The sequence below is a fragment of the Rhinatrema bivittatum genome, chromosome 11 (genome assembly GCF_901001135.1).
Source record: "Rhinatrema bivittatum chromosome 11, aRhiBiv1.1, whole genome shotgun sequence".
Lineage (NCBI taxonomy): Eukaryota > Metazoa > Chordata > Amphibia > Gymnophiona > Rhinatrematidae > Rhinatrema > Rhinatrema bivittatum.
This window is the reverse complement of record NC_042625.1, coordinates 20,847,239-20,860,683: the sequence shown is the minus strand read 5'-3', so window position 1 is coordinate 20,860,683 and position 13,445 is coordinate 20,847,239. Positions and strand designations below refer to the sequence as shown.

General features: G+C 38.5%; 1 protein-coding gene across 1 annotated transcript in view; it reads right to left on the bottom strand.

The window, feature by feature from the left end:
• Window positions 1–13,445, bottom strand: part of CLIP1 (CAP-Gly domain containing linker protein 1) — a 162,090-nt gene that overhangs the window by 39,082 nt on the left and 109,563 nt on the right. Inside the window, 3 exon segments of the mRNA XM_029571802.1 lie at window positions 5,215–5,267; window positions 8,992–9,112; window positions 11,908–12,014. Of these exon segments, the coding sequence (XP_029427662.1) occupies window positions 5,215–5,267; window positions 8,992–9,112; window positions 11,908–12,014 (281 nt within the window).

Genomic DNA, 13,445 nt, shown 5'->3' with positions numbered 1-13,445 from the left:
CCAACAGCAAGCACAGGAGTGCCGAAGAAGTGACACTGTTGGGTTGACTGGACTGCTTTCATGTTTGGGAAGTACTGTTTCCTTCCCCCTTTCGTTTGAGAATTCAGATGGATTTCTAAAATGCGCACGAATTTAAAAATTCACAATGCACAGGGTCATTGAAAAAGTACAGAGATTACACGTTTTCAGGATTTCATTGTTTTAAATAACTTCACAAATGAAAAACCACAATGGGCATACGATTATAAACAGAGCCCTTGTTTATCAATAGCATCCTATGCTCTCAATGTACAATACCCACTTGGATAAAATAATATTTATTTAAATGCTAGCTTCCACTTTGTGTGGAGATATGTATTGGGCACCATGTTATGTTTTAGTCCGTTAATTGCAGGTGCTATTATCTGTGCATTATATGTTTATAATATTGTTCGTCTCTATTTGCTGCACCCAGCTTTCACAGTTTATTACTTACATACTGCCTTGGGTAATTATTGGGAAGTCATATAGAACTTATTTAAATATAAATAAAACAGTCAAATCTTGTGTCTCTGCACTGGCTTGTTCATTAGGGCCTGATTCATCAAATAGGAGAAAAATCTTAATGAAGTCAGACCTTAGTGTATATATTTGTTTTACAGAACGAAAGGAAAAGAACATTTTTCTTAAGCTTTAATATAACTTAAAACAGTCCCATTCCATGTGTCAGTCACTGCAGTATTGGATTTTATGACTTGTTAAGAGGTAGCTTAGGAGGAATGGAGTGACTTTAGCCATGTGGAGGCTGGGATCATCGTGGCTCTCAATTCAGGGTGGGGTCTAGAAGAGACGTTTTCAACTATGGTTCTCAGGGGCCACCAATAAATAGGCTTAGTTTTGAGGATATCCACAATGAATATTCATCCTACACATATCACCATACACTGGGCCAAGAATTGGGTTAATTTGCATATTTGGTTATTCTGAAAAGCAGATCTGTTTGTGACTCTTGAGTACTTATCCAGAATTCCTTGCTAATCTAGTGTCAGTAGCTGCCAAGGTATCTGTCTGCACAGCAACAGTGTACATATAGACCTAAGGGAGTACGAGGCACGCGTGGAAGGACCTGGGCTTTACCCCTGGTCAGTGTAGCGGGAGAGAGGATGTATGCTTTGATGCCTGAAGACCAGTGCAAATAACACTAAGAATTTTATTTATTATAATTCTCAACACTGGCACCTGATGTTGTAAACTCCAAACTGGTAGAAATACAATTATAAGAATTTGTAAACTCCTTGCATCTTTCCGCAAAGAGCAACAGATTTAGCAGATGGTCATTTCCTGTATTTATTCTGTAACAGCTGATAGTTCATGGAGATTGTGTTTCAGTAGTCGCTGTCAGTCAGAAGACTGAATGTGAGCAAGTTCAATTAGGGCTGGCAAGGCTACCCCATTAGCATGTGCTGAAGTTTTACAAATCCATCCATTTAATGCATTAAAATGAAATCCATCTTGATTTTCTTTAACATAGTCCAGGAACTGGTCATGAGAGACCTCTGATATTCACCACATGAAATGCAACACACTAATAATGCAGAACCAAATCAAATGCAAACACAAATGAAAACACTGAAATTATCCAGCCAGGTTTATCATTATACCCATGAAAGAAAAGTAGTAAGTGGAGAATCTGGAGCTTACAGTAACCAAGTAATGAACATGGAGCAAATTCACATTTGTTCCTACCATAAAAAAGGGCAGCATATACACATTTAAAAAGTTATCATCACACTTCAGCCCACAGTGAAATAAAGTCAGCTAAGCTAAAGCATATACCACTGCAATTTGCTTTCATGTACAATATTGGCTAGTTTGTATGTTACATCTACATTGAGTTCGCCAAGCAATAGAAATAAACCAGCTCAGATTGTCTCATTATCTTGAGATCATCAGCTATGACCACCCTGAGGCCAACTGATCTACCAAAGAAACTAATTCAGTCATGGTGTAAAAGTTCACAGGAGCTGTGAAATGTTTCTTTTCATAAAAAGACATCACAAGTGTTTAAATCAAACAGATCTCTCGATCAACTACAAAAAACATTTAAAGAAAAAAGTTCACATCTCATGTAATAGAAGCAAAAAAAAAATAGCATGTGGATAGGGAAAACAGAGGGAGATATACATTGATATTTTTCATTTCACTAGTGCATAAAATGGCATCTCAGAAATTAAAATAAGAATTACTATGGGGAATACGTTGCACAGAAATTGGTTTCTCAACATCCAGATTCTTCCCTTATTACAAACAGAAAAAAGAAATTCAGAATGAAGCAAAGTACCTTAAAGTGTTACTGGGCAAGCTTTGAAAATGCAAGATAACAAGAACCACGTTAGAGACATGGAAGAGATATGCAAAGTACCGTAAAGAAGAGAACGAAGTTTGCATAAAAGTTCTATGTTGCATTAAAAAAAACAAAAAACAAAATGAAAAAAATAAAAAAAATAATTGCATAAGTAGATTACAAAACAAAAGCAAGACACTGAGGGACATTTGCAGCCAAAAATATGTACAACAATGCTGTACCAAAAAAATGTAAAAATTATTTATTATAACGCGGATAGACTTTCTTCAGTCTTACCATTAAAGACACACAGATATAGCAAAGGAAGCAAGAGTAGGAGAGGGAAAGAAAGGGGTGAAATGAGCATTGGTAAGTAGCGCAAAGCTCAAAGACAATCAGACAGTCAGCAATCCACAGCGAATCCAGTAAAATCTAAGTGCATGGGATAAGCTTCCATTAAAGTGCTCAGACATTTTATTACTTCTCATAGTAAGTCTGGAATCAGCCAGTCCATATACCCCAGCATACTGTGGGGGAGGGGGAAGGAGTGCTACAATTTCCGTATGAAATTTGTAATACAGCACTTGGTTTGTGTGAAACTGATTCAGGGATTTGGCTATGGGATTTAGTTCATGCTTATTCCTTTTAGCTTCCAGAGGTCTTACAGGCATGACGTTAGTAGCAGTCAGCAATTTAAAAACCCCACACAAAATACATTTCCAAATATGTTTTGGGTGTTCAGCTGTTTCTCTTGGAAGAACTCTGACTACCTTGACCCAGAAGAAGACACCTTATTTTGGTTATCTTGTAACTTCTTGCTTAAGGCTGGTTACCTCTGTGGGTACTGAACCTCAGGGACATGTAACATTACCCCAACATGTAGAAGAATAATGAAACAGATTTCTGCTAATGTTTGTTTTATAATTTGCATATGAATGACTGGTGCATACTTTATTTAGATTCTACATTCTTTACTATTATGGCTGATTATTGGCAAGGACTGTGTGCTGCACACTCATCCCCTTATGACAGCTCCTTTTGTCCGTCAGATGCTACTTGCTATGTCACAATGCTGAGCCTGTAGCCACACAATCCCCTACTGTAAAGCACATACTATAGTGTTACTGTGACATCACCAGGGAAAGAGAGTGACCGGAGATGTTTCTGTTCTACACAGTGATAACACAGCGCATAACTCAAGGCCTCTCTGCTCAGTTTTTAACGAGATCCCAGCAAAGTGTCTAGGCCGGAGCTTTCCAATGCTATCCTGGTGACCACAGTCAGCTGGGTTTTCAGGATTTCCACAACAAATTTCCACAAGATAAAATTCTGCATAAACTGGAGACCCGGTATATTTATAGCCTGAAAACCCAATTGATTGTGGGGTCACCAGGCCAGGCTTGGGAAGCTTTGGGTCTAGAATAGACCTCAATCCCAACCGCCTGAGAGATTTTTTTTTTTTTTTTTTTTTACTGCTGCCTGTTTAGTTTGTTTCTCCTTCCATAGATCTTCAATGCCACTCACAGCCCTAAAGGCCATATGGTAACAATTTTATGGCGCCTTCATGAGGTGCAAGTAACTCCATTATGAGTGTGCACCAAAACCCCGCCACTGGTAGAACCCCCTACTGCAGAGAGTATTACACCGAAGAGACACAGGATCAGACGTGGAACAGAATATGTAGTGAAAAGGTTCACTACATCTGGGGTCCACAATATAAAGAAAACTATGCTTTATATACACCTGAAAGTGTGGAACCTGAGCTCTAATTCTTTCTATGAAAGTCATGTGCAAAAATCAGTTATTTAGGAGCTATGAAAAATAACTAAGCTGAAAAATTCTGCATCTCAGAGTTTGCCACTGTAAGCATTTTGCCTAATTACAATTGATGGTGTGTGACCAAACCAGCTGATCCCGCACAGAATCCACTTATTGGTACTGTATATTTTATTTTAAACAAATTCTAGTTGTCCTTGTTTTTATTTATGTAAATGAAAGTATGCCCAGAATGTTTCTCCAATAATAAACGAAACATCTTTGGATGAGTTTGTTCTTTGGAAATGTACCAGTTTGTTACTTAAAGCAGTAATAATTCCACCTCTGCAAACAAACGTTTACTAGGTTACAATGTTCTGAGGTGCTGTGACATACTGAAATACAGCAAGACACGCGCTTTGAAAGAGGACATGTTTCAAATACATGGTTATTTTCTACATTTCAGAGCACCAGCCTGCTCTTTAACCCCCCATTGGGAAGCTACTTTGGGAGCAGGAGGAGAATGGATAGACTGAAGAGGAACATGGAAGTAAAATTCAACTTCACTGCCTCCCAAAAACTTAGCAAGTTTAAATGCCCCCCACCCCAACCAACAGATTTATAGGGCTAACGTTATCAACTACATATACATTCCCTAAACAAGACCTTAGCTATAAAATAAGCGCTACCATCCTGGGGCTTTCTTCTTGATATCCAGCACGTGTCTGCGTTCTAACCTCAGCAGAGCTCATCAGGACAGCAAAGTAACCTACTCTAGGAAGGAGGCGCCGCGCTCCCACAGCCAGATTAGTAGATACAGTGCTGAAAATATTTGGTAACTGGCTGAAAACGCCTTTGGAATACATTTCTGGCATACTATTTCATAATGGATATGGTCATACTATTTTCATGTATTTTTCTTCTTTGAAAGTTGCATACAGCAAAGCATATTTGATTGCCAAACTATGCGGTTTTCACAAATACAAGAGTTTTAAAAGGAGGGATTACGTTAAATAGTTTTGATAATACAGATTTATGGGTCAATTTCTGCTCACTGCATCAGATTTGCATTAGCATTCCTTCTATAAATTCATTTTGATGTAAATAAATAAAAAAAAAAAAAGAAGAAAACTAACCTTTTTTTCATCTCTAGCAATTGGTTATTGAGTACAGATCTCTCGCCTTCAAGCTAGAAGGGAAAACAGATCCAACAAATAAATGTACAAGTTTTTCAAATCGTACTCCAGCCACATAGTCAAGGTAACAAAATCATCTTACTATTATTATTACCATGCAAGCCTTAGGATAAAAACTAGTTTGTACAATATGATCAAGACCCTCTGCCCAGAACCTCAACTATCCACAGCCAGCAATCCTGAATTCACACCTGAAACTACATCTCTGGCAGCTTGAAAAACCACGGGTAATAAGCTCCCATTCAAAATACAGTGAAGCATACAATTCCTCTTCAAGAATCTCCCTTTTTCCTGGATCCAAATAACTGATATGTACAGACCGCAATCATAAGCAGAAGGCATCAAAGGGTACCACAATAAGAGCAGGGCATAAATTGAGACTGCTATCTGTATTTTCCAGAGCAGCCACCGGAACAGATTAGACTCCCACAGCTCTGACTTACCACGCTGGCTGTGCTTCTAACCTTTACAAAGTCATCTCTAGCTAGAATATACAAGAGAAAGGTCGCAGAGACACTACCCATTACATAAATTATCTGCAACTACCACTTGCAAATGCCAAACATCTGTTAAGTTTATTAAACCCCAGAAAAACGGGAAGTTGCTAATTCCTGTGATTGGGGCTGTTATGTTCTGCATATGCATTAATCTGACTGGATGCATCTACAGCACTGAAGAGACAAAAGCATAGACAACTCCATCGCAGGCACACAGGTGGTGTGGAAGATCTACAATCACATGCACACACACTTTTTTTTTTTTTGCCACCAGCCTTTTGCATAATCAGAAATCTAATTTCTAGATACCAAAAAGATATCAGTATCCAAACAGGAGGCATTGCATTGTTTTAGGGGAGTCATAATAATAAAATCTATTTTTCATTACGATAATTTGCGTAACATTAAAAAACAAAAACAACTCAGTTTTGTGTGAAGAATTTATCGTAATTGAAAAGTGCTCTGGGTCCTTTTCTGGAATAACGTGGGTTACATATCGCAGAATAGATATACTTTTAGAATTAAGCAGAGCTTTTTTCTAAGCCAACTTTGGAGGGGGAAGGGGGATTAGATGGGGCAGGGGTGGACACTGGTATTACTTTATATATGGGAATTTCTATCCTCATCTACCCAGAGTGGTAGAAAATCAGAAAGGAAGAGAACCGAGGCGAATAGATGAGCCAGCGGGTCCTTATCTGCTCTAATTACTGTGTTACTTAAGTTTGTGATGTCAGGAAATCTTAACAGGCCGGTCTGTACCACCTAAACAGAAAATTAGATGCCACGATGATAAATCTCTATGCCATGCGAGAGCAACATTTTAAACTTTGATGTGTGTGTGATGTTACTTCCACACCTTTATTTTTTGTAGGTTTTCCAAAGTAGCCCCTCCGATTGCTGCCACTTTCTATTTCATGCCCTTTCCTACATGGCAGCTTACAATATTTATCCATTAACCATATACCCTCCGGACAAAGCTGCTTGGGAACCAACCCAATGCAAAGGGCCAGTGAATGCAGCCCATGGGGGTCAGCAACGCAGAAAGCCAAAAACCATCCAAGAATGCAGAAATGCCAAACAGAAGTGCCGATAAAATCCCTCCTCTCCCGCCACTGTCCTTGCTGATAACAAGCGCATCACCATTTCATCCGCCTCCTCTCAGGGTTCCAGTGAGCTACCAGTCCCTACGGGTCTCGTGGCTTAAATTGCCACCATGACCTCCCAGAATACTTCAAGACATGGTTATTGACATTATGTTCAGCCAACTTAGACATTTCAATAGTTAAATAGCATTCTATGCTCTGTACTGGGTTTGAGTTTATAACCAAGCAGTAGCACAAAAAATGGGAAAAGATAAAAACTCTAGCACAGAACAATATCCCTATGAATGAAAACAGAAAAGTGGCATTGGACAACAGAACTGTGACCAAAAGTTGAAAGCAAGCAAATACTGTTATAGCAGCGATAACAAAACAATCAGAAATGATATATACGTTAACTATAGGAGATACAGCTCCTCAAATGATGTAGCAAGGAGGAAACCTTCTACCCAGGCAGGCTCCATGGTTCTAACATTTGGGTTTATCTGAACAGCTCAATTTGTAGGAACTGAGAAATCCTCCAGAACCACAAGCAGCCTTGGGGTGCTGGGATCTCCTTAGGCCACCATTGCTACTGGGATCCCTGGGCCCTGTATCTCTGGACTCTGCATTTTTAATTAGGAAGGCCCCCCCGCAATCCTCTTCCTTCTCAGGGACCCACGCAAGCATAAGGTTGTATCCTATATAAAACCACTGGCAGTGAAAACCCATCCGAGTAAGTCTATTTTTGGAAAATCTATGCTGTCATGGGAATTTGCATATTGCTTGGATCCTGTCATCTTTCAGAGAGTTTACTTGAAGTTAAAAAAATAAAAATAATACACACACTGATTTTGCTCCACACAGTCAATTGCATCTACTTCCCACATACAGACTTGGATATTTCTGTAGAGAAAGCGAGACCCTCATAAGAAGCAAAATGGAGACATACTCTAAAGAGCCGGCATTAATTCAAATATCTTCTCAGAAAATTACTGTCTTCAAGCATTTTATTTCAGGATTATACAGGCATAGGGTACCATATAAACAAGGTTTATCATTGGGATCTATCTGCTTATTAGCCATGCAAATCCAGAGGTTGATCTGACATAATACAGTATGGAGCTCAGACCACAGCTAAGAGAACATTAATTAAAAATAGCCAATTATCCATGGCTAAAAATAGCTGAAAACTAGAGGTGTCTGAAATCTAGATATGAAGACAACCCATCCAGGACATCTTAAGAGTTCTGAAAAAATGCAGTTATTTAACCACACTGTTCTACTGTAACTGTGCCACGGCCTTTTTAAATTCTCTAATCCTGAATTTGGTACTGTCGCCATAGTGATGGCTCACTGTATTTGCAGCACAGGTTTAAAGCAGGATCAGAAAACTGAACACATTCCTTAAAAAATGACCAGCACTGCTTTGCTGGGCATTTCATTTCTACATCTATGCAAACATCAGACGCCAACATGTCTGCAGACACTCATCAATGGCATTTCCAGCTACAATTCTTCATTCTGTACTAAAAAGTAAGATGAAACAAACATACACGTGAATCTGCTTGTATGTAAGTACACAATCTCACACCTGCAGTACAAGTGAACGTAACTCCTGAACCTATGGTACAACATACTTAAATTAAAATATAATTTATTTTTTTTTTTAGTATGTCTGAATGCTACTACTTTGCTAACATGCTACTCATTTCTTTTGTCAATGTATTGCTGGAGCATAGTGACAATATCCTACACTGGCTAGCCCTTAATACAGCATTTCCTTGAGTAAGAAACATATAGGTCAGATATGACCCAGTTAAGAAATTGTCACAGATAATGTGGCACTGTGCAATTAATGTATGACATTTTGCCAAATTCTAATAATATTTCTATGCTTATGAGGCAGCTTGCCTGTGTACATATCTGCAAGATTTTCAGCCACACTTGGATAAAAACAGAGTGACATACTAAGGGCTTGCTCCAAACTACACTTCCCAATTTAAATTATTTTTTAGGATAAAGGTATTGTGAACTTGCACTATATCTTGGACTGCATAATTAACATTGGACTTAAGATGCCCAACAGCAGAAGCGTTTGAGACTGAGCAGCAGCATCAAACCGCTGTACGGCTACCTACCTTCTGAATACTCGTGACTTCGTCTCTGCTCCTACCCAGCTCCTCGGCAAGTTTAGCGTTCTCCTCTTGCAAGGCTGTCAGCTGCTGGGACTTCTGAGCTGCTGCCAGCTTCAGCTCTTCCCTGCAAGGATGGCGAAGGCACGGTTACTATAGAAACATGACAGGCAAGAAAAACTGTGGGAGAGAATCAGCTTCACAGCACTGGAAGCTAGATCTACATCACCTGTTTCATACCTTCTGTAATCCAGAGATTTGTAGTTAAAAAAAAAATAAAATTGTTTAACATATACTAACTCAGAAATGCATATTAAGTGTTAATCACAACAAAATTTCATTCTGCTTGCCAGGCTGCCTGTGAGAATGAAAAGGAAAACTTCCATCTGGAAAGCATCAGTATTCACTACTTAGAAACATTTATTTTACAAGTATTTTTATTTGTTTATTTATTTTTTTTATTTGAAACAAACCTGCAGATCATCATTTAGCACATATAAGGCATACATACAAAAATTGTAGGATGCAGTATAGGCCTGATAGAACAGGATATACTTTCCAGTTTTCTTTCCTCCACAACATATCCATGCATCGTTCGCACAATTAAGCAACACAAGCAACTTGCTCGTACAAATAAGGGCCTCTTCCAAACAGGTCTTCACAAAATCAAAGTAAGAGATATTAAAAGGAGAGAGAGACATTAGATTGTTAGATTCATACACACACACACACACTCCCCACCACGCTGTTTTAACACATGGTCTGGAATAAACAGTATTATAGTCTCAAAAATACTTGTTGTGCATGGACCTCCCAAGCTTAATTTAAATCTGTTAAGGTAGCCCAATATGTGAAGGAAGCAATCTGTCTACTTCTATGGACTCAAGTGAGGGATTTGCTTTAGGAGAATTTTTGGAGGTATTTTCTAAGTCCTGGGAATCAGAATACATTTGTTTGCCTGTTCTCAGGGATTAGAGCTTAACCAGGCTCAAAGCACCCCAAATCATTTTGGCCTCTGAAGACTGAACAGTTGGAAATATTCAGGTTTTGCTTAAAAACAAAAACAAACAAAAAAAAGCAGATGTTTAACTGATAATTAGCAAAAAGAAATCCACACTCACTTTGGCTTGAAAAGGGATAAAGTGTGTCGTCCCCCCCCCACCTATGGCCTTGGAATATATTTTACTGAGGCAGTGTGGCGACTGAAGTGCAGGCAAGTGTTTTTGGTATTTTGCCCTTTGCTCAAGCTGACGTCAGTGAAAGCATGCTCAATGCGCACCCATCATACAATTCCAAATGCTGATGATGTCAGAAGAGTCACCCAGCAGATTGCTAATAAAGCTAGCATGGGATTTTGAGTAGGGGCCAGTCTGAAAACCCACAATAAGAGTGTTTAATTTAGTTTGCAGAGATATGCAGGGCCTCTGAGCTGCATGTTCTGTAATGGAGGATACATAACTTTCTGCTGGAAATTTTTTAAAGGCTTAATTTTGAGCCAATCTAGCCCTAGAGGATGAATAATTAACTGCCTGATTCACTAAGGCTTTTCTCCCATTCTGTGTCTATAGGAAAATACATTGATGAATTAGGCCCTAAGGCTTTTATTAAAGCATTTGAATAAAGCCAACCAGAAACTGGCAATATGGAAAAACACTGCTCTAGATTGATTCTGCTGGTATACATAGGTGGAAGCTGAAACCAATTTTTAAATTCTCATCAGCTCTGTAAATATCTGTGCAGTTTCAGAAACTCTTTTGCTGGCAAAACTTTGATCCCATTTGTACATAAGAACATAAGAAATTGCCATACTGGGTCAGACCAAGGATCCAGCATCTTGTTTCAGTCAGTGGCCAATCAGGCTACAAATACCTGGCAAGTACCCAAAAACTAAGTAGATCCCATGCTACTGATGCCAGCAATAGCAGTGACTATTCTCTAAGATAACTTGATTAACAGCAGTTAATGGACTTCTCCTCCATAAACTTATTCAAACCTTTTTTAAACCCAGCTACACTAACTGCACTAACCATATCCTCTGGCAACAAATTCCAGAGCTTAACTGTGCGTTGAATGAAAAAGAATTTTCTCCAATTAGTTTTAAATGTGCCCCATGCTAATAGACTAGGGAGTGCCCCCTAGTCTATTATCCGAAAGAGTAAATAACCGATTCACATCTACCCATTCTACCCCTGTCATGATGTTAAAGACCTCAATCACATCCCCCCTCAGCTATCTCTTCTCCAAGCTGAACAGCCCTAACCTCTTCAGCCTTTCCTCATAGGGGAGTTGTTCCATCCTCTTTATCATTTTGGTTGCCCTTCTCTGTACCTTCTCCAGTGCAACTATATCTTTTTTGAGATGCGGCGACCAGAATTATACACAGTATTCAAGGTGCGGTCTCACCATGGAGCGATACAGAGGCATTATGACATTTTCCGTTTTATTAACCATTCCCTTCCTAATAATTCCTAACATTGTTTGCTTTTTTTTTTTTTTTTTGACTGCTGCAGCACACTGAGTTGACGATTTCAATGTATTATCCACCATGACGCCTAGATCTTTTTCCTAAGTGGTAGCTCCTAATATGGAGTCAAACTGCCTTTTAAGGATAGTAGGTTATCAGTCACTATCTCTATATTCCACCTCTGCAAACAGCAAATTAATTATTGAGCACTATTAATCTATAGGACTCATAATAGGTATTAGTCAACATACAGATTTCCATAACTGCTCTGACCTGCACACTTGACAAATAATCAGCTGTTTGAATATTGTCTAACCTAACAGGGATTCTGGCTAAAAGGTATTTAAGTTAGGGCAATGACGAATACAGAGTTTAATCAGTAGGGTACATGATTGTACTAGATCTGTGAACGAAAGAAACAGTACACACTATTAAAGAGCAAAAATCTACATACTTACATTTCTTTCCTAAATTCATCCATTTTCTTATTTTCTAAGTTAAGGTGTTCTTTTGATTGGCTCAGTTCTTCTTCAGTTTTATGGTTTTGTTGTTTAAAGGTATCCAACTTAAAGGAACAAATAAACATGATCATCAATAGTTCTCCATGAAGCTCTTATAATGAAATGCTGGTAAATGTACTTGGAGGATTTAAAGTAGCAGTTCTGGTTAGACTGCCCACTCTGTGGCTCTAATACTGCCCCTCATTTGATCTCTTCTCTTCTATCTTGGCACTGGACTTCTTTACATTTTTACCCTATTCTGGAATAAAAGATATGCACCACTTATTTTGGTCACATCTTTCTTTTTAATAAAGCTTCCAAGCTTCCCAGGTTTTCTGGCTTTGTGTGCCTGATCTGTAAAGCAGGTCCCTCATTTATGTAGATTCCTAACAGTGGAACTGGTTAAGGAGAGGGAGCTAATTTTTCCTCTGGAACAAAAAGAAAAAAAAATCAGATGGAAAAACGAATATTTTAATGATTTTGCCATTTCACCTGATATCTGAAATACCGGTTTAAATTAAATTTGGAAATTGTAGGAGTTCAGCTATGATGCCAAATGTAAAAAAGCAATATTTTCTTTGGTATTATCAGGGCAAAGCCATCAGCTACCAAAAAGTAAATTACATCCATGTTCCTGATAATTTGTCTCCTGTTTGCTGACATTAAATCATGAACATTCATAAACATAAAAAATAAAATGGAACACATCTGCTCTTCCAGAAACAAACTTACAAGGTCCTGCTCTTGACACAGTGTATTAGCTTTTCTATATATATATTCAAAATGTATTCAGAAACACTTATCTAAATTAAATAACACTAAATACAACAGATATTACAGAAGTCAACTACACTGCGATCTTGGAAAAAGAGCTGAATCTATGGGAAACTCACCTTCTTGTTTGTCAAACCTTTGTCTAGTATTTGCCTGAAGTACCTAGGCATGCCCTAAATCAGCCTGCACCCCCTCTCCTTAGCTTTCAGAGACTCTGTAATACAGCACATTGTATAAGCGAAAATCCCCAGGCACTCTAATGCTATTACAGAGCCTGAAACCATCTAGCAAATCAATTGCTAGCATTGTCGTTATCTTGCTGCTAATACTCCATGATGGCCCAACACCGCTGCTGACAGATGATATTACTGAATAATAGCATAACCATTTGTTGCCTAGAATTCTGACGAAAGGATTATTCCTGACTCATGCACTTGTGAAAAAGGACAGAACCAGCAGCCCGGTGTCCTTATTTTCTACTGTTTAATGCACATTGGATTCATATATTCCTATTTATAGTTGGGCAGAAAACAAGAACAATTCAAAAGCCTGGAAGGAAACAAAAACTGACAAAAGAATATTCATAAGTAGCAACCAGAGATAAGGTGACAATATAGCCAAGAAGAGACTGCCACAAAATCCTGAGTATATCATGAAGCCATGATCAATTCAGTACCCAAAGCAGCTTTCCAACTTAACCTAAAGCCTTGTGTAATACTGCT